This window comes from Ceratina calcarata, unplaced genomic scaffold, assembly GCF_001652005.2.
Source record: "Ceratina calcarata isolate Rehan_Ccalc_2016 unplaced genomic scaffold, ASM165200v1 scaffold399.2, whole genome shotgun sequence".
Classification (NCBI taxonomy): domain Eukaryota; kingdom Metazoa; phylum Arthropoda; class Insecta; order Hymenoptera; family Apidae; genus Ceratina; species Ceratina calcarata.
The window spans coordinates 221,241-240,018 of NW_017163310.1; the positions used below are offsets into that span (position 1 = coordinate 221,241).

Genomic DNA, 18,778 nt, shown 5'->3' on the forward strand with positions numbered 1-18,778 from the left:
GTAATACTTCGTTTACATCGGAATGCTGAAAAATGCCAACGAAACTTCGCATTTTCGCATGCACCGTTTTAAAAAAATCCTCTCAAAAATCAGATGTTTGATAATATTTCCATCAAAGAAAAACAGGTAATAAAAGAACTAATATATTCATAATATCTCAACAAATTGAAAGAACGCAACTATCCTTTCGAACTAAAGCTATTTCAATCGAAGTGAAATCTGAATTCTCATATATGCATCATAAAATCTATTACTCTCTCTCTCCCTTCAAATTAAGGATGTATAGGCTANTTTGTATATATTGTGCTAATTACACTGTAATAACACATCTATAGATAAAAACTCTGAATTGCGGCAGTGACACGTTGTCAGAAGTTGCTATCACTTAATAACAATCTCGTCTATGGTTCTCGCAGCTGTCCAACTAAACTGCATTAGGATACGATAATTATTTTCTTCTGGACGATATAATATATACATACATATATCTTTATTTTTCTAAACACTTCCTCTAATATTTCCATTTTAAGTGACAACAATTCCATAGATAAAATCCTATTTCCACTCGATACATGAACATGATATTTTTATTTTTGGCACCTACTGGCGATTAGGAGACGTCTAAATTGTTCAAGAAAAAGTTGGACAGCTATGCAAATTTTAACAATTTCTAAACTATGAACAGTAGTAGCTACTTTTCCCTTTTATAAAAAAAATTTTCCCTCTCTCTATCGATCAGAAGTAATCGAGAATTGACTTTAATATCAATGCTCGTCTATGTGCTACAGTGTAGCAGCTACACAGACGATCGTCCTTAAGAACTACGAAAATATGTGCTGCTTAGAAAAATTAGTACGCTACGCAACAATCAGCGAACAGCAATTTAGGAGACCATAATAAAGATTGATATTCACTTATCTGTATACACGTGTATCGATTAGATACACGGATTTCCTAATTAGATAAATTGCACTGAACGATTCAATATTAGCTGCACGTAAACAACTAAATGCAACAAGGATACAGATATAAATGAGTAGAAATGTGTAAAATAACAAAAAATGTTTAAACTAAAAGCACATTAACGCCTGATATGGCCGAACGTAAATATACTTTTTCATTCTGCAATTAATAGAATCTCTTCAGCAATTTCAATAAACTAATTTGTTCTTTCTTTCTCNCCTTCTATACTTTTAAGCACGTAGCTATTTATTATTAGCATTATTCTTCTGACGTCTGATTTCTTTTTAATTATAGGAAATGCGTTTTTCTAAGGTACATAAACTTTTGGGATTGACTGCATAGCCAATACATCCTTAATTGATGATCAACGTCGTAACTGGAAAGATTCGTTTCCCAAAATTTCATTGAAATGGAAGTGCTCGAGATTTGATCGAATCGAAATATTTTTGTAAAAAAAAGAGGATACAATTTTAGAAGACGATTCTTGTTACCCTCGGAGTAATCCGTATTTGTATATATTGTGCTAATTACACTGTAATAACACATCTATAGATAAAAACTCTGAATTGCGGCAGTGACACGTTGTCAGAAGTTGCTATCACTTAATAACAATCTCGTCTATGGTTCTCGCAGCTGTCCAACTAAACTGCATTAGGATACGATAATTATTTTCTTCTGGACGATATAATATATACATACATATATCTTTATTTTTCTAAACACTTCCTCTAATATTTCCATTTTAAGTGACAACAATTCCATAGATAAAATCCTATTTCCACTCGATACATGAACATGATATTTTTATTTTTGGCACCTACTGGCGATTAGGAGACGTCTAAATTGTTCAAGAAAAAGTTGGACAGCTATGCAAATTTTAACAATTTCTAAACTATGAACAGTAGTAGCTACTTTTCCCTTTTATAAAAAAAATTTTCCCTCTCTCTATCGATCAGAAGTAATCGAGAATTGACTTTAATATCAATGCTCGTCTATGTGCTACAGTGTAGCAGCTACACAGACGATCGTCCTTAAGAACTACGAAAATATGTGCTGCTTAGAAAAATTAGTACGCTACGCAACAATCAGCGAACAGCAATTTAGGAGACCATAATAAAGATTGATATTCACTTATCTGTATACACGTGTATCGATTAGATACACGGATTTCCTAATTAGATAAATTGCACTGAACGATTCAATATTAGCTGCACGTAAACAACTAAATGCAACAAGGATACAGATATAAATGAGTAGAAATGTGTAAAATAACAAAAAATGTTTAAACTAAAAGCACATTAACGCCTGATATGGCCGAACGTAAATATACTTTTTCATTCTGCAATTAATAGAATCTCTTCAGCAATTTCAATAAACTAATTTGTTCTTTCTTTCTCATTAAATGCGAGAAATAAAAATTGATTCAAAATTAATATTTTAGTATTGAGATTATTTAAAAAATTGTCATGGCTCGTACGATTAAAAAATGACGTGTAAATTAAAGATTACGTGTTATTACGATACCTCGGAGAGGATTATTATAGAATATTCAACGTTGAATAATAATTTATACATATATAAAAAGAAAAGATCTTTGAGTGCAAATGAATAAAAAAATAATAATGTACGTACTTGTTACGAGTGCCGTTGCGAACGTGTACTAACTACAGCCGAACCTTTAGCTCCTCCATCCTCTGTCGTATTCTTCGCCGCATTTCCTTGTATCTGTAAAATTGAAACAGTCGAATTAAATAACACGAAGATCATTATATGTTAAACAATATTTTTATTAATCACTTATATCTTACGTACTTTTCTTTCAAAAGAAGAATCTGCCGTTCTTCCTCGTAATGATAACGCTGCAAAATCCCGTGGCACTCGGCCAGAGACAGATTAAGGAATTGCGCAACGTCTGAACTAATCTCTGGCGTGGAAAATTTGTCCACCAAGAAAAGTCGCGCGACATTCTCGTGCGGACCCAGCACGACGCGAACCTCCAACGGATATTCGTCCTCTCTTAATCTTCTCTGTTCTGTAAAAGAAAAATCGTATCAGTACTAAATACGATTAATAGTAGATCTACAATTCTATAGCTGATTTTATTTACCGCCATTGTCGCGCACTACGAACAGCGCGAAGTTATCCGGTTTGGCGTCGACTTTGTATTTATCCAACATAAGATTGATGACCTCCTGAGTATTTACTAGGCTCGTGATCCACACGGACATCTGAGATCCGTGCGGAGGCGTGAAGAAGCTGGTCTCGCGGTTATAGAAATGACCATTGATCGAACAACGACGCCGCAACCGGCTGCGGGACTGTCGCCGACCGCCGGGACGACGTCTAATCGCAGTGGATCCTTGCTTCCGACGTAACACAACGCCGTCCAACTAGAAACATACACCGAACGTCCGAACTTACGATATTTAAAGAATTTTGTTAATGTAGTTGTGATACTCACTTCTAATCCACTATCAGTGGACATGGTCATGTTATCGTCCTCTCTGAATTGCAGAGAATTTACCGAGTCTGTGTCGCTGTCGGTTCGATGTCGTTGAAGGCAATCAGGCCCGGACATCGATCGGTTCAGACCCTTCTCTATCCAACTGTCATCGGTGCTAATGGATCTGCTACTCGACATATTCTTCTCTAGACTATCGAAGTATTCGACCCTTCGGAGGGTCCCGTTACGGTTTGGAGTCCCGTGATAAACCGGTGTATCAGTACTGGACGAGCTGCCTATACTATGTGTCGGAGTACTATTTAAGCTGCTATCGTTCCGATTTGACTGATGATTAGGACTTCCCGTTTCTGAATTCTCCCGGGAATCTGATCGGTCAAGACTGGATTGGGAGGACAGTGGCGCGTCTGAACTAGTCTGCGAGCTTATGGATGGCAGGTTCTCAGGCATTGTTTGATACAATTTGTTCCCATCTTCAACTTTACGTTCCACCTGTACAATCGGGAGGAATAAATATATCGTGGAAGAGATAGAACTTCGAAATAATTTATGTACAACCTGAAGAAGCTCGTCCAGTTCGTCCCACTCCATGTTCTTCACATCCAGCTTCATCGGTAGAGTGAGACTCTTGAGATGATCGGGTGAAGTCGGAACAGATTTCGGTTCGGTTTCCACATCTTGTTCTTGTTCAACTTCCTTCACCACGTCTTCTTCTTTTTCATCGTCTTCTATGCTCTATTTAAAGAATACCAAATGTAAATAAACGAAGCAGCCCTAAATCTCGTTTCGTATAAAAATATATATACGTACATCAGAAACGCTACGTCGGCAGGAATTTCTGTTCCGAGCCGTGACTACCGTACGCTGGTCATCGTCTTCTTTCAAGTGAATCACTCCCCTGACACCCCAATAAATTCGAAGCGCACCTTCCAATATCAATCTTCCATTCACCTGTTTCAGATAATCAATATTTAATATCTATTTGCAGCATCGATCTTTCGATCTGAATTAATATTTCTCCTACCTCCCGACTCCTTATTCCACCGCTTTTGCCCTCATAATATTGGTTGAACACCTTCAATTTTGATTCCAAGTGAGATCTGAATGAATTCAAGAAATAATTACTGATTCATTTGAATTAATGCACAAATGACACTGTTTTAGAGTATGTACCTAGGTAGAGATTGCCTAGCTTCTTTTTTCCCGAAGCTTGTGTGAGATTCGACTCTTGTCCCATGACCGAACAACTGTGGCCCAAAAAGGGCACCATAGCATGGTACATGACAGTACGGTACTCCTTTGTGCTATGCAGTTTAGGAAAATATTTCAGTCACATTAACTATTTAATAATGTAATTAGAATTCTACCTCTGCATGTTGGCCTGGATTTAAACGTTTCCCACATTCTTCGCACCGTAAACATTCCGGATGCCAATCATATCCCAATGATTGTTTGCGTTCAGCTAAAGTTACATATTTTATTTAAACACTTTAACATATATAACAAGTATAAGAAATAATTTTACTCAAATAAATATTGAATCTCTAGAGCATCGTTACGTCAAACGAAATAACTCGACTGAAACATTAAAACTAGAAAGCAATTTCTTCGTTCGTACAAAACGAGCAACTGATCACACAATAACTCGAGGGAAAAAATGTAGATTGTTTGTAATGACAGAAATTACTGGTTGTCAAAACGGAGTTACACCTTTTTAATATATTATGCGAGAGATTGAAACTAACCGAAGTAGACTGGTTTACCACATTTATGGCACTTCCACATGACGGTGAATGTGAGCTCGCGAGCCCCATAAAACAGTAAAAACCTCGACGTTCTTCGGGCACTAAACCATTTTGTTTACACCGTTCACGAGTTAAATAGGCGCATCGGAAAATGACATGCGGGTTAATTAAAGATGTTACTAGTAAGGTAACCTTCGGTGAATAATGAGTAGGCCCGCCCGGGTCCGGGAACTATTGCACAGTAGAGAGATTAATAAAGAGTGGCAACGTTATGGGGCCCCTAAACCGGTCTGCAATTTTTGACGCCCTCTAGAATNGTCTCAGTCTTCTCCGGCCCAATATTACCGACAAGAGTCTTCGTCGGCCGCACATGCGCTAGAAAACCCGGCCTGAATCCCGTTGCAACTGGTTGGAAAGGTTGTTGGAAACAGTCTGCGCGTGAACTGTGCATATTGATTTGTGACATTTGACACGTTGACGTGAATTTCTTGAATATTTCATGAATTATTTGTAAGAGAACGATGAAAGGAAATTACACATTCACGATCTCATTGTTCTTCGTGGTTTTATTTAAATTTATACAATGTGACGAGGTGCACAGGTACCCATTACTGATGCCAAATGTCACACCATACAAGGTAAATATTAAACAAATTATTTAACAATAACTTAATTAGGTATTGTCCATACTGACAAGATAATAACGATACTGTCTCTGTTTCTTAGGAAGAGTTATATCTGTGCACTCCTATTAAGGTGGATCCTACTCAGAATTACTATCTAGTAGCTTTCGAGCCGAACGCGACAATGGCAAGTGCTCACCACATACTTTTATATGGTTGTGGAAAACCTGGCAGTGCACAGAGTATATGGGACTGTGGGGAAATGGGACATGGTAGTAATAATAACTTGGAGACATCGGTTCCTTGTGCAGAGGACTCCCAGGTATCTATAGATAAGAGAACATTAAGCAGTGAACGCAGATTCACGAAATATTAGGAATTTATATATACATGTTTCTCGTAGATACTGTATGCTTGGGCTAGAGATGCACCAAAATTGATTCTACCGGAAGGAGTAGGTTTCAAAGTTGGTGGGGACTCATCGATCAAGTACTTAGTCCTACAGGTTCACTATGCCAGTGTAGACCTGTTCAAAGATGGTAGAACAGATGATTCTGGTGTGTTCCTGCATTATACTTTACGTCCACTTAATAAATTAGCAAGTGTTCTCTTATTGGGAACATCTGGCATGGTACCACCCAGAAGTACGACGTACATGGAGACAGCTTGCATGATAAAAGAGAACAAAACTATTCATCCATTTGCGTATAGAATTCACACTCATTCACTTGGGAGAGTGGTCTCCGGATACTTGGTGAAACCAGATTTTACATGGATCGAGTTAGGCAAAAGGGATCCCCTGACTCCTCAGATGTTCTATCCGATACATAACGAAGTGACGGCAGGAGAAGGAGATCAAATAGCAGCACGTTGTACCATGCAGAGTACACGTGATCGCGTGACGTACATCGGCGCTACCAAGGAAGACGAAATGTGTAATTTTTATTTAATGTATTACGTCGAAAATGACGAGCCACTAACAATGAAATATTGCTTTACCAACGGTCCTCCTAGTTTCTATTGGAGGGACGCTGGACTCTTCAACATTCCTACTAGAGAGGCGTCCACATTATAATTATAAGTGTTGGTTAGAAATTGGTATCGATTCGGGATTTGTTGACAATGATGCATAGTTTAAATGGAAGCATTTTATCTATTTGTTATAAAATAGAAATTGTTTTTCCTGTTTGTTAGGAACTTTCGTATTCAGTACGAAATTGTAATAGGTTCTTAGTTTAGATCAGTGTTCCGTCAATGTGATGTATAATTATTTTTATCGTTATTTCGTATCTGAATGTTGTATTTAATTTCTCGTCTACTGTGTCGTCTAAAACAGGCCTATACGTAATTGTCTCTTATTTATTTCTAACTTATTGTCAATTCGAATGAAGGAACATAATTTTAATTCCAAGCTCCAACTTTCCATATTGTTCATCGTTTGAAAAATTTAACGAGCATCGAACGATGTACGTCATCCACGATCTTCCTGTTATACTCGGAAACTTGGATTGCATTTTATCACGGATCGTTTTAGCTAACAGTATTCATTTTTACCTCAGCGACTCTTCGGAGGAATATACAAGAGAATGTACGTATGTAACACAACTGAGAACATGACTGAAAGTAAGACATTTCCCACTATAACTCGATGTTATTCTATCTATAAGCGTAACGAAATGAAATTTATTTTCGAAGATATACAGAAGGTGCACGGGTGCATCTACGAAATATATATCTATAATACCTATTTCTATGAATATTCTCTTACTGTCATTAATAAATTACGCGCATCTGAAAAATTCTTCATTTACTCGATACCTATTTCACCAAATATTTGCACGAGAAGCATTTCGTTAATTTATTGTCCCGTAGAATCGTACTGTTTAAAAAGTGTGTCAATAAGCGCGGACGTACGTTTTCGGAAAACAAATGAACGGAGAAAGTGCACCGCACGTATGCAAAAGAATCTAACAGAGGTGCGGTCGACCAGTTTTTTATTCTCTTCGAAAATAAAATACGCATCTTTTATTTCTATCGATTTTATAATACGTTGTACAGCGAAAGGAAAATTGATATATCTTCTTATATCATTCGTTGCTGTTCATGTCGATCCTCGAGTACGTCTTCAGCTGCTCGTAAGTTAATTGGACCGACGCGCAAAATTGGAAACCGGTTCTCCTCATACCATTCATGTACTAGTCTTCTCTTTCGGAGATATCATAATCTCTATTATTATTCCTGTGCAAAAACAATTTTATAAGTAGTCATTCCGTTTGCAGTCTCATGCTGCAACTATCCTTCCTTCTTTCCTTGCGCAAACATAAAGAAGCTTATTGTGACACACGCGATTGAATAAACTAATTGCTGGTTCGATTGTACGCAGATATCTAATTATCTTGATTCGATCGTCGTGTGTTGAAATGATGCGAGCTCGTGAAAGTAAAATCAATTCGTATGCCCGATACTTCCGGTTCTCGAACGTGTTTCCGCGTGACGACTCGTGATTTTGTCAGCAGTTCGTTCTCGGACGAAAATCTGAGGTCAGGAACGAGGAAAGTAAATGAAATCCACTTAAATCTTCATATGTCATCCAATGAAAACAGGAAAATAATGGAAAATAGTAATGATAGTTTTATTTATATTTCGCAGTATTTATAGACATATTTTATATGCAAAGTCTAACTTTCATTCAGGATTTCGTAATACCGAAAACGAACTCCATCAGGGGGAATAAATAAAGCGACTCTCTCCTGTCGGGAATGGATTTTCCGGATTTCAGTAATATTTTATCCTTTCGGAACGGCGAACGCGATCTCTTTTACTTTTATGCACGCGCCTCGTTGCGTCGCCGGTTAATGCGTCAATGAAAACGGCACGTCACGCGCGCATAAAAGTATTGTCGTCCCGGTAAAAGCATGTCTCGTCGTTAGGAAAGCGACTGGAGCACATGCAGCCTGATCGGACGTATGGCAACTTCGAAAGTAAGGCCTCGATCACGTTTTGTCCGATCGCCAACCGAGCTTCGTTTCCGTTTTTCTTTCTTCGAGCTACATTCCCCTCTGCCACCGAATAAAACAATTACAGCGATTTTTTATAACAAATGCCTGTACGACTTTTAATGCATCGTCCATTTTAATATTCGTCACTAGTTAATTTTGCGGAACGATCACGTAAAATCGTCAGCCGAGCAAAATCGATCGACGGTTGTTTAAAATTCGACGCGATTTCGTTGGAGAACCGGGCGCAGCGTTACAATTATTTAATGCGCGAAAGTCTGATTGAAATCTCATTGATCGATCGTGCGAATTGCAGCGAGACTGCCGCGTGAACCAGATATGTATCGCTCTGGACTAGAAGCCCGATTAAGTTTTAGATTCGAAAACATATCTTGTCCATTAACGGCGAACGAGGCTACATTGAGTCGAGTCGAACGCGCGTATTTGTCAATGTGGCACGTCTTCGAAGAATCCTATCGAGAATAGATACGCGTTTCAACGCTCGGCTTTCGAAAGTGTCTTCTCTTCATTCATTTCTTCTCGTACGCGGCTCGGCTTGTCGTTACCCTTTGACCAGCTCGAACCATCGATCTTTCGATCTCGTTCGAATCTCAGTGACTTTTCACCCGGAACTTTGCATACCGGGATTTTTCGCATAGTCGTAAAAAATAATAATTGGCGAACGATAGGAAAATCGATGAAACGTGCCGCGTGGCAAAGTTTGCCCGACGCGATAGCGGGGCTCGCGAGTTTCTGGGTGGGATACTGCGCTAGGGGATGCAGGCTATGGGGGTTGCAGCCGAACCTGACTCCTCTCGGCGAGTGCAATATCAGAATGGCGAGAGGGTAACGGAAAGGAGAAAGATAAAAGCGAGAGAGCGAGAAAGAGGCACGTGGGACAAGAGAGAAGTCGGCGATTGGTTAAGCCGGTTGGAAAAGCCCGCCTGGCTGCTCGACCGGCCGGCACTTCGCTCAGTTCTCCACTGCGCTCCGAACGAATAGGAGCTTTCGCCAAACAGATTCGACCTCGAGTACCCAGTTGCCTCTTTTTTCGTTCCGTTGCTTTCTCGGTTTACGTCAGAATTCGGCGATACAGCATCGATTATTAACGACTCCGCTGATTTTAACGACGATCTTCGTATACCCCCAGGAAAGCACCCTTCCTCTGCGTTCGATCCTGATCCTGATCCTTGCCGACGTTACCTGTTCGTTCGACGACAAGAAAAGAAGAGGAAACTATGCCCGTGGACGATAACACGTCGCTATTTTCGGTTTGAGGACTCCTCGATAGACCCCAGCTATCGCGTTCCAAACTTGAAGGATTTCTAAGAAGAGGGAAAGGATTCGCCGCAATTATGGTAAGCTCTTACCCTATCAATAGTTCAAGCTCAGATCCGATCTGCGTTTCAAATGAAAGTATTACTGCAATGATTGTTGTCGATTAGCATTGCAAGAACTAAACTTACAAGTAGATCGTTCACACATTTTATAAATAAAAATACTCAGTGCGTGATGCTTAAAGAGTAATAGTTGTATAAATAAATTTCACGTAAAAACCTCCGATCTGCTTGTAAGACAGTTCAGAAGAAAACCGCGTTTAAATAAGTTGGCGTCAAGTTAAATTTGTCCATTTCATGTACGAAATTTACTTTCGCGAGTGGTGTAGGATATTTTACATCGAGGAAAATGAGTTTGCACTAATGCTTCTCATTTAACAAGAGGTTCGCGCCGCAACGCGTAGAACTGTCGCCAGTGGTAATTTGGGAATTCGAACTAAAGCTTATTTGCGAGGTACCGCGACGGACCTCGCAAACTAAATTTACTTTCTCATCATATTTCAAGTGGTTCACCATTTTAATTACAGATATTAATTTCGATTAATATTACACGTTGAATTCGTACTCTGAAATAGACATTAATGAAGAAAAGGAATTAATGATATCGCTTCATGAATTTACGTCGTTACAATTATTAACCAACGTTGATTAAAAAAAATATTAGGTTCGAAAATTTCATGTAGATGTAATCAGAAAGCATCGTGTGCATTTATCTATTACGATTTTTAGTCCAGTGAGCGTTGATAAAAGTCTGCAAGGAGAATTGGCCATGCGAGGAACGATTGAGTATTCGAAAAAAGTACAGTTGCGAATTCCAGAAACGGTGCCGGGCACGTAGAACGAAATAGTCGATCGGGGAATTTCAATTATCGACCATTCGAAATCGTGAGGGTTTGCAGTGCGCCAACAGTATCCGCGGTCCTGTTTGCTCGTGCATCCTCAATCGCGCCTATTGATCTCCCGCGTTTACAACGATCCCGAATTCAGATCGCGAAATCGGCCGGTACTTGATTGGCATTAATCGGTCCGACGCGTGCCGCCGATTTAGATTAATGGCAGAGCGTAGGCAGAGCCGAGTCCGAGATGAAACCGTTTCAAAGCATAAACGTCGTGTTTGCGCGTCGCGGTCGCCGGTTAGTTTTCGTATAAATAGGATTTCACCTCGGCGGTGTGCGGTTTATCGCGTGTTCGTTGCAATCTCCGACGAGGAAACGTCAATAAACGGAAATTTCTTGACTGTCGGTAGCTGTGACATCGAATTGGCAAGCTTTTACTAAAATCAGCTCTTTCATGCGAATCAGCCTAAACGACGTTCACGTGTAACACTGTGTACGTGTATATAGAAACTATCCGAACTAGGTCGCCACCTTTTTTCCCCCCTGTTCCGCAATATACTTTGCTCTTCTCCTATCCAATTCGCTCGAGCGTTCGCGCGAACGAGATGCATCTGTCTGTTTCATCGTCCAGGAAGCGTGCCAAGGCGTCTTCCCTGTGTGCAACGGTTGCCCGCAGGAAATCGGTTCCCTTCCTGCGGAGTCATCCTTCGACCCTTCCGATCGATCCCCGCCCGCTCGCCTCGCGGATGATCGAACGATAAAAACTGCGCCTACATTGTTACGAAACGCGGGGAGGCGCGATACGGCCGCTGGAATGCGATCGCGGGTATTCTTTTGATACGACATTGCGCGGTACGTGTACCTACGGCCGCAAACTGTTCTCCGGGTTAACGTACGATGTTCCATAGGGTTCATATATCTCTCTTTACAACCAGGAAACGAGCATGGTCCCTTTGCACCGGGCAACGTTCATAAATCCAACGGGAAGTTCAACGAACAGGAAAAACATCGTTGCACCGTTGTACATACTCGATTGAGTCGTATCGTGCTAAGTTGCGCTTTCTTCCTACGTTCAAGATTTAGATTCTTTTAAATGTACGCTCGCCAGGTTGCGATGGGTCCGCGTACACTGCCACGAGTCTTCATTATAACTTAATCTGACGTTGAAAGATCAGGAATAAACGAAGTGAACTTCGTGAAGTTTTAATGAGTTTAACTTTATATTTAATAATTTAATATGATCTGTTAATTGAAACAGTGTTTGTAGTCGAGGTATATTGACTTATGAACTTTCAGTAAGAATGTCGTCCCGAATTGCGAGTGCAACCGAGGAATTCGATGGTACGAGGAAAGAAATACGCGTACGTCTCTGTCTCGTTGCCGTAATTTATTTGATGGGATTGATGCCGCTGACGGGAACCCATAACTTTCGTTATTTCTCCCAATCAGGTGGAAGACCACCTAGAAAAGAACCGGAGAAATCCTCGCCGATGTAAGGAGCGAACACATGTAAATCGCGTGACCCCTATTCGGGACACGAATCCGACGGAAGTACAGAAAATCTTTTGCGAACTAGACGGAACTATTATACTTTCTTCTTTTCGATTCTCTATACGCCGGGAACCGACCCGACCTCCCTCCCACATTTTCTCTCTTCACTTTCGGAACGGAACGCGAAAGTAACTTCCGTTTATTTTCATCGCGAGCCTCCCGCGCAGAATATCTGATCGACGTACTTCGGATTCTTACGTATAATCAAAATATTCAGGATCTCCTTCGTTCATTCGTTCTTCTAATATTTCGCATATTTTAGCATACCGAATGCATTAGTTGAAATTCAGTACGTTTATACTGTTTTATAAATTCACAAAAGTCGAACGTCATCGATGTTCATCGTATTTGACTAGTGTCCTTTCTTGGTCCCGAAGTCGACTCGTGTTATCGTGTAAAAATAACTAGAGATTTTTACATAGAGTTAACAACGCGTTAGGACGGAGTAATGACAAGCATCCGATCGATTTCTCGGATCGAACCGTCAGGCTTATCTCGAGTCTCGAAGGGGGAGCGGCGAGGTCTGTGGGCCGACTACTTTTTCTCGGTTTTGCTCGCTCTTATTGCTCGCGGTACATTGTACGCGGGCCGGCCGATCGGCCAGGATTCGTGGGACTGCCGATCGGTACGGTTTCGCATGAGTAGAATCCCGTACGGACCGATGAAAATTTCATCGCACGCGAGAAGAGGAGCGGTAGCGAGACCGAGCGGCCTGCATACGTAATACACCTTCTTAGCTAATATAGGCCGGTTTCGTTTTGGGGCCATCGGCTCCCCTCGACGGCGCGGCCCTCGAACCGATGCGTCTCGTTAAAGTCTCGTTTCTCCTTTCGATCGGAAGAAAACAGCTGTTCCCTTCTAGACGTAGCTCGTCGCTTTTCACGGCGCCGGGTCCTACTTTAGGTTCAGTGGCCATTTGGAAAAATAGAAATCTGTTCGAGGGTCCACGAGACCGTTCGAGCGGGGAGGGGCGGGGGATCTGGTCGCTAGCGTTTCCTCGTCGATCGCGATTGCGATCACGATCGTCCTCGCTTTCGAAAAACGAAACGGAACGCATCCTTGCGTCGCGTTGCATCGCTACTTCCTCGCCTCGGCTATTAACCTCGATAATTTCCGATCTTCGCGGGTGTATCGCCGCGGCCACTTTCGTTCGTAAAGACTTCGTTTCCCGCATACTTTCCAACACCGACGGCGACTATTAATAAGTCCCGAGTCATTCACAAGTCATACGCGGTTGATTTAACGTCGTCGTCGTAGATTCCGGAATTTATTTATGGCTAGGAAAGAATTTCTCGATGAAGAAATTCATTCAGCAGTTCATTCGTTATTCATCGTCATGGTCGCATAAAATTTGGCCAGCCACCAACACAGACGAGCAACGTACGCGAGCGTTTATGAGCGCGTTCACACGCGCACGATAACCTTGTGTGGTCCACGGGAGAAAGATAAAGTGAAACCATGGGGCCACGCTGTCTCGCGATCCAACCTCGATCTCAGGGCCGCGCCGTTCCTTCCCGCTCCGGTTTTCGTTCCTCTTACCTTCTCCGCTCTTTAAGTAACAGCCCGGCTTAATTCACCTATATTACGTCCCGATAGTGACGTTTTACGGATCATACTTACGCGCCTCGCGCATTTGTTCTTCGATGGCTCCGCTCTGCTCCCGCGCCGACCGCCGCCGCCGCCGCCGCGCGGTTTTTTCGCCTCATCGTCGAATCGCGTGCGAACGCGGCGAGAAAGCAATTAGGGGCACGATTTCGTGCTTCATATCTTCAGAATATCCATCGAGTACGAGTGTAACGCGCCCTGTACTCACACGATTTGACGCGTTACACACGTTTTTCAAACCGTCCAACGATGGAGCTGTTACGTAAAACGTTTTGGTCGAATACGGAACTGCGATTTCGACCGACCTTAATTTCGGCAACGTCCATATAACAAGTAGTTTCCGCGTTATGTCTTGGTATACACTACTGATTCCTCGTTAAGTTCAAATATCATAGACCGTTTCATTCGTCACTGCAAACAGTGAGTGAGGTACGATCGCGTATCGACGGTCCTAAAGCGCAGGAAATACCTGATTTTAAGTCTTGAAAATATATTTTAATATGCTTCTAATCAATATGCTTCTAACGTCTCATTATACGTTTTACGATATATGAGTTATGAGCATGTTTTTTTCTTTTTATTACTTCTTTCGTAACTATGCCTCGAAATTCGTTTCACGGCACCGACGTGAGACCTCAATCAACGAATCTATCAACGCCGATTGCCGGGTATAACTTTCTAACGACGTGTAAACGATAATTATACATTGTGCCGCGGCCGAGTCCTCTCGGCGGTAACCCTCATTCTTACTGCGCTGAACAATGCGGCAATAAAAGATTCGCGGGAAGCCTGAAAGGTAGCCTCGATGAGCGCCGCGACGTATTAATCAATTGTTCGTCGAAGATGGCACGGCACGTACAGTATTTCCCGCGTGCAGTAGAACGCAATCTCAACCGCGTCTACTTTCTCTGATCTTTTCAGTTTTCCTTCTGTACTCCCTCGGGCATTCTATCCCGGGTCCATAAATTATAGTTAAGCATAGATACGATCCGGAGAGCCGGCCAACGAAACTCGAAGGGAATGGGTCGCTCGTGGAAATTTACATCAATTTTCGACCAGACGTTTATCCTCGATGGGAAAATATTTTTTATTGGAAAAACGTTTATCTTCTAAAGCGCTTTGTTTGACCAACGACTGCCATACGCGAGCAAGTAATCTCTTTGATAACATATGACACGGTTACACGAGCATGCTTCACCAATTTGCAGTAGGATCATATATTTTATATAATAGGATCATATTTTTTGTGTGAAGTCAAAAGTTGTTCAGTGACGAGGAAAATCAGTTTCATTTGTTTCACTGAAACTGAATTATTATGAAATATAATAATGAGTGTTCTCAGTTTATTATATCAATTTAAAAAATGATCTAATTAATGGACGGATGGTGAGCGTGGCAGAGGAACAAGTGCGAGTCCAATCGAATGGGCATTTCCTCTCGCGAGGCGACCGGGAGGAAAAGGGCGAAACGAATGGTTCCTCGCGTCGCAAAATGTTCGATCAGAAGGTTCAAGGTCGAATCACAGCCGAATCTGAAGGCGGCATCGTAGAAGGCGGCATTCTTTGCTCGTCCATGCTGGCCACGTTCTTTCTTTGGGAACCTTAACTCTCCGCGCGCGCACACACCAAGAGAGAGGAGATCGCCGCCCGAAGCACCGTCTACCGTTACCACGTGTCTCCCTGTCTCTCTCGTTTTTTTTTCCCCTCTCTTTCCTCCCTACGATATGCCGCGATCGTGCAAATACATATACGATGAATACCGCTTCCAACGATCTTACCAAAATCCCCGTGCATCCACAAACATCCCCCCTGTCGACCTATTTTCGATTCTCGAATCGGCCTTTCCTCTGCCAACATTTTAATTCCGCGGTTTTACCCCTGCGTCGGCTGACTCTAAGCCTCATCCTAACGGACAGTGATTTTTATTCTTCGCAATTCGAGTACAGTTGAAAACTATTCTTAGATTCCTTTTTGAAATTTATTATACTGGCTGAATTGATAGAAATTTTTATTCGATAATTTTATCGAAACCCAACGAGTACGAATTTATTGTCAAATATGAATGAACGCATCGTTCTACTTTGACGAATCCATGAAATAGTGGATAATTTTAATTGACACCTCTTATTGATTCACCTTAGATTTTCAGATCTGAAACGATCGTAGGGTCAGTTTTAATTGGTAACCCACGAGGCAGGATTAGCCGCGATTACGAGGCAATTATCGGGGAATAGAAATCGGGAATAAACAGCGAGACGTCGCGTCGCGTCGATCCGTCTGTGTCCGATCGTCGCGCAGAGCCAGGAGTGATTTGCACGTGTCTCGGGTGAAAGTATTACCGACTCCGAGCCTTTTGAATCGAAATTCACAGGTGAGCCGCACGGTTTCAACCGTCTGGCCCACTCCCAGTACTTTATTATTAATTCAGATATTAAACGCGGACATAATACGCAATTTCCTAGAATTCAATTGCCTCGGCCTTCTATCTTCAAGACGGATTGACGTGTCAAAAGCAATTAAGAGTTTCGTGTGCATTGCGTCTGTCTGCCCGTAGGTAATTAGTCTTTTCGCTTATCTAGGAACAAGGTCGATTTTAACTCGTCGCTGTTAATTAAATTCGAGTACCTCTGCTCAGGCGACGTAGCCCCGTGACAATTTCTACGATCGAGCTTGCACGGTTAGCTCTATTCAGAGTCTCGTTATCGTTTGTATCTTGGATTAAACGTGACCAAGTTCTTCTGTTACTGAAAATAAAACGTTACGATAACGTCGGTAGTTCTTTATAATTCGTGATCGTAGATAATCTAGAATGTTTCACTAGGAGTTAATCGGTTTTAGCATAATGGGACTCCTCGCTGCGTTACAAAAATATGTTTAGCTGTTTCAGAAGATGCCGGGTACACCGTCGGCTCTATGGAGATGGTTATTCTTGGCGGGATTAATCCACTGTTCGTCCTGTCAAAGCGTCTCCGCCACGTTCGAAAACAAGACCGGTGAGTCAGCGGTATCTGCCTTTTCTATTTTCAATTCTTCGCATGATATAGTTGGGAAGAGTCAGTTTATTGAATCGCTGGATTAAACAGTCTGACAATTATTCCAAATTAGTAACCATCAGAGAATATTTTAATTGACAGATTCCATTAAATCGTTAAATAAATCATGTAGATGAAACAATTGCATTGGATTCATTCGTTTATTCATAGGATTTTCTTCAATTTTACATTTCATTTGGCTGCATGTTTCATAGCATGTTCGAAGATTTATGAAGGGGGTATAGGTGCTTGGCCTGGGTGCGAATCGATGGGTGGTTGCGACGACCTTTGCGGATGCTTCGATCGCCCGTATACTGCAGGAAGCTGGCAGTAACGTTTGAAACTGGCATGATTCGGCGTAGTGGTAGAGCGCAGGCCAATTTCACCGATTCGGAATGGTTGCAGTCGGTCGCGGGGGCAGATCGGTGAATCCTAAACGCGTAATTAGAGGTACTCGAGCTCCTCAGGACTGTATTCGTGCACGTGTACACGACGGGGATTCTATCGATACCCGTTGGCCGCGCCGCCGGCTCCGCACCTGGCCGAGCGTTTAAATTCATAGAGACAGATAATCGTATTTAGTAAAAACGTATTGCTGTCGCCGAGAAATTTGAACGTACACGCGTGTGTGCGTGTGCCTAAGCGTGTGCGCCGGGTCAGTGGGTCACTCAGCTCGGTGCTAAAAGAACACTCACGCGTATCGATACACCTGCAACCGTAGGAAAACGATTGTACGCGCGCGTGTTACACGCGCCGCACGCATGTACCGCCAGGTTTATCCTTTCCGAACGATTAGCGAGAGTAGCGTTTAACGACGGGCAGGAAAATTAATTGAGGCTATAAAATCTTGTAGAACGACGGCGACTAGTCAGTTCGGACGGAGTTTTATGTTCGTCGAATGAGTCAAAAGAACGTGAAAACGTAGACGACACCGGAGTATCTACGTACATACGTATTGATTTTAAGCGGCATTTATTTAAAAACTGGTCTTATCACGTCGACACGGACGGGGCACAAGGGTCGTGTAATTGGAAGAATGGAGGCAGCGTTAGAGTACTCCATTGATTCCGAGACTTCGTGACAATAAATCCGGGACACGGAAAGAAATTCGTGCCTCTCGTCGGGCCGGCACGAGAACTGCAAGCTCTTAACCTTAATGAATCTTTGCTCAGTTGTCAACCGAATGTGAGCAGCAGCAGTTCCCTGGACAGCTGTACGCGTCTACATTTGCCTCGCTTTCGTATGCACGCGCGCCAGACGCTCTCGCTAACGATCTTTTGCGACGAGTGTCCACACAGACGCTCTTCTGCCTGTGTGTACCTCTGAATTTCCGCGTATGCTCGTTCATGCATTTATGTATACGCGGCGCCAACAGGTCGTTTAACACCCGTAGGACATTTCTAAGCATAGGACATCCCGACCAGATACGAATTCGTTTTTATGTCTCGTGAACAATCAGACCGGGGAAGCACGTGGATTAACGATTCGCAGAGTTTAATTGAGAAAATAGAGTTACCTCGTCCTACAATTGTTTCGCGAAGTAGTACGTATTTTATTTCGTACGTGAGTAATGGCTGTTAAGGATGTATTGGCTATACAGTCCATCCCAAAAGTTCATGCACTTTAGAAA

The 18,778-nt window shown here is 42.1% G+C and overlaps 3 protein-coding genes across 4 annotated transcripts in view; 2 read left to right on the forward strand and 1 right to left on the reverse strand.

Moving 5' to 3' along the window:
* Window positions 1-1,462: 1,462 nt before the first annotated feature.
* Rassf (Ras association family member) lies at window positions 1,463-5,474 on the reverse strand. Its single transcript, XM_018027035.2, has 10 exons — window positions 5,170-5,474; window positions 4,792-4,886; window positions 4,598-4,728; window positions 4,449-4,524; window positions 4,235-4,375; window positions 3,983-4,159; window positions 3,425-3,916; window positions 3,071-3,353; window positions 2,776-2,995; window positions 1,463-2,688 (listed from the first exon to the last, which is right to left on the reverse strand). Exons 1-10 carry the CDS (start codon window positions 5,207-5,209, stop codon window positions 2,628-2,630), a joined length of 1,716 nt encoding a protein of 571 aa, XP_017882524.1. The 5' UTR covers window positions 5,210-5,474; the 3' UTR covers window positions 1,463-2,627.
* An 80-nt stretch (window positions 5,475-5,554) lies between these two features.
* On the forward strand, window positions 5,555-7,591 carry Phm (Peptidylglycine-alpha-hydroxylating monooxygenase). Its single transcript, XM_018027036.2, has 3 exons — window positions 5,555-5,807; window positions 5,896-6,114; window positions 6,196-7,591. Exons 1-3 carry the CDS (start codon window positions 5,691-5,693, stop codon window positions 6,865-6,867), a joined length of 1,008 nt encoding a protein of 335 aa, XP_017882525.1. The 5' UTR covers window positions 5,555-5,690; the 3' UTR covers window positions 6,868-7,591.
* Window positions 7,592-9,706: 2,115 nt separating this feature from the next.
* LOC108626400 (uncharacterized) overlaps window positions 9,707-18,778 on the forward strand; it is a 13,614-nt gene continuing 4,542 nt past the window's right edge. Inside the window, exons 1-2 of one of the 2 annotated variants that reach the window (XM_018027047.2) lie at window positions 9,707-10,146; window positions 17,004-17,109. In XM_018027047.2, the coding sequence (XP_017882536.1) occupies window positions 10,144-10,146; window positions 17,004-17,109 (109 nt within the window). In that variant the 5' untranslated portion in view covers window positions 9,707-10,143. Of the gene's footprint in view, window positions 10,147-16,994; window positions 17,110-18,778 lie in introns of both variants that reach the window. The other variant, XM_018027045.2, reaches the window with a different exon arrangement.

What these genes read in the sequence shown, in the direction of transcription:
- Rassf (XM_018027035.2), bottom strand. Translation starts at nt 5,209, where the DNA reads ATGTGGAAGTGCCATAAATGTGGTAAACCAGTCTACTTCG. An exon ending in GCTAGGCAATCTCTACCTAG is followed by an intron (nt 4,525 to 4,597) that starts GTACATACTCTA and finishes GAATTCATTCAG; the next exon opens with ATCTCACTTGGAATCAAAAT. An exon ending in AACTGGACGAGCTTCTTCAG is followed by an intron (nt 3,917 to 3,982) that starts GTTGTACATAAA and finishes CCGATTGTACAG; the next exon opens with GTGGAACGTAAAGTTGAAGA.
- Phm (XM_018027036.2), top strand. Translation starts at nt 5,691, where the DNA reads ATGAAAGGAAATTACACATTCACGATCTCATTGTTCTTCGTGGTTTTA. An exon ending in CAAATGTCACACCATACAAG is followed by an intron (nt 5,808 to 5,895) that starts GTAAATATTAAA and finishes TCTGTTTCTTAG; the next exon opens with GAAGAGTTATATCTGTGCAC. An exon ending in CTTGTGCAGAGGACTCCCAG is followed by an intron (nt 6,115 to 6,195) that starts GTATCTATAGAT and finishes TGTTTCTCGTAG; the next exon opens with ATACTGTATGCTTGGGCTAG.